The sequence below is a fragment of the Aphanomyces astaci genome (genome assembly GCF_000520075.1).
Source record: "Aphanomyces astaci strain APO3 unplaced genomic scaffold supercont1.1, whole genome shotgun sequence".
Taxonomy (NCBI): Eukaryota; Oomycota; class Saprolegniomycetes; order Saprolegniales; family Verrucalvaceae; genus Aphanomyces; species Aphanomyces astaci.
Genome location: NW_009798264.1, coordinates 1,455,597 through 1,457,441, shown reverse-complemented (window position 1 = coordinate 1,457,441; position 1,845 = coordinate 1,455,597). Strand labels below are relative to the sequence as shown.

At 58.5% G+C, this 1,845-nt stretch overlaps 1 protein-coding gene across 1 annotated transcript in view; it reads right to left on the bottom strand.

The window, feature by feature from the left end:
* Positions 1–30: 30 nt before the first annotated feature.
* H257_00494 (hypothetical protein) overlaps positions 31–1,845 on the bottom strand; it is a gene marked incomplete at both ends in the record, with an annotated part of 6,449 nt that continues 4,634 nt past the window's right edge. Inside the window, one exon of the mRNA XM_009823216.1 lies at positions 31–1,828. Within this exon, the coding sequence (XP_009821518.1) occupies positions 31–1,828 (1,798 nt within the window). The remainder of the gene's footprint in view (positions 1,829–1,845) is intronic.

Sequence of the window (1,845 nt, the reverse complement as noted above, 5' to 3'; positions counted from 1 at the left end):
TCTTCCGAATGTATGTAACATGTAACCGCCTCATGGGCAGAAACCACAACAGCCTCCCATGCCCATGAATGCCATCGCGGTCTTCAACTTATCCTTGGACACGTGCTTGGTAAAGACGTCTGCCGGCATGACATTGGTGGGCAGGTGCGCCAGTGTAAACTTGCCGCTCTTGACCAAGTCCCGCAGAAAGTAGAAGCGTAGTGCTAGGTGCTTGGTCCTCTGGATGCTGGCTTGGTTCGAGCCGATCGCGATCGCGCTCTGGTTGTCGAGATACAGCACAACCGGTTTGTCCTCCTTTTGACCGAACTCTCCCAATAGGTTGCTCAGGTGCATACCGTGTTGCGCGCCCAGGCAAGCGCCGACATATTCGGCCTCGGCCGTCGACAGCGTCACGATGGCCTGCAGTTTTGACCGCCACGAGATCGCGCCGCCAGCCATCATCCATAAGTAACCACACGTGGATCTTCCTGTGGTGCGGTCGTCCGCCCAGCTCGAGTCGGAGAAGCCGACGAGTTTGTCGCTTCCTCTGCGACCGCCGGTGAATGAGAGCCCAACCGTCTTTGTGTGTAAGAGGTAGGCAACAACGCGGCGCGCCATGTGCATGTGGAGCTGATGCGGCTGTGTTAGGTGCCGGGACAGTTGAGTGACTGCATGGACGATGTCAGGTCGTGTGGCCATGGCGCAGTACAGCAGCGATCCCACAATCTGGCGGTATGGCTTGTCGTCATTGAGGACCGCGCCGATGTCCTCGCTCAGGTTCGTCCCTGGCGGGATCGGCGTGTCGACTGCGTTGGCACTCGCAAGGCCGTATTTGGCCGCCATCCGCTCGATGTACGTCACTTGGAGCACATCCATCGTCATCTCATCCTCATTGCGATAAATCTCCATTCCCAGCAACTTGGATACGGGGCCCATGTCATTCAGGCGGATGTGGGCCTGCATGTGGTTAAAGATCGCGTCGACCTCCTCGTCTGTCTCCGCGCATACGAGGATGTCGTCAACGTAGATCGTGATGATCTGAAGAGCACCGTTTGTCCGGCGCGTGAAGACACAGCCGTCGCTCCGCGTGGCGGCGAAGCCGTCGTCTTCCAAGATGCCCTTGAAGTGTAAGTACCACATCAAGGCACTTTGCTTCATGCCGTACAGGGCCTTGTCGATTGCCCAGACTCGACCGCTGTCATCGCCAAATCCGTCTGGCATGTCCATGTGGAGCATGCGATCCGAATCCGCGTGGATGTACGCGTTGGTCGCGTCACCTTGACGACACTTCATTCCACGCTCGGTCACGATCGCGAGAGTCAGCCGCAACGAGTCACCGCGGACGACCGGTGCGTACGTCTCGTCATAGTCGATCCCTCGTCGTTGCGCGCAGCCCTTGATTACGACTCGCGCCTTGTAGGCCATAGAGCCATCAGGCATGTCTTTGCGCTTGAAGACCCACTTGCTCTTGAGAGCTCGGCATCCGTGCGGCTTGGTCACCACACGGTAGCATTGCATTCGTTGAAGGTTGCTAACCTCTTTCTTGCACGCATCAAGCCAGTTCGCCGCATCGGGTGTCTGCATGGCCTCCCAGAATGTCGCAGGTACGTCATCGTCCACGTCCGCCACATTCATGCACACGTCGTAGGCCAAGGCGGCGTTGTCCTCGTATTCGCGCGTCGTGATGCCGCGATCAGCCGTCGTCCTCATCGTCTTGGCCGGCGCCTCCATGTACGGGCTGTCCGCGTCATGCGGTCGCGCCGTCGCGCGGGTTGGGTGAAACGGCGGTTTCGTTTCGGGTGCGGTTACTGCTTTGTGACGTCGTTGCGTCACTTCGCTGATTCGGGCACTGCGACGTACATTCTG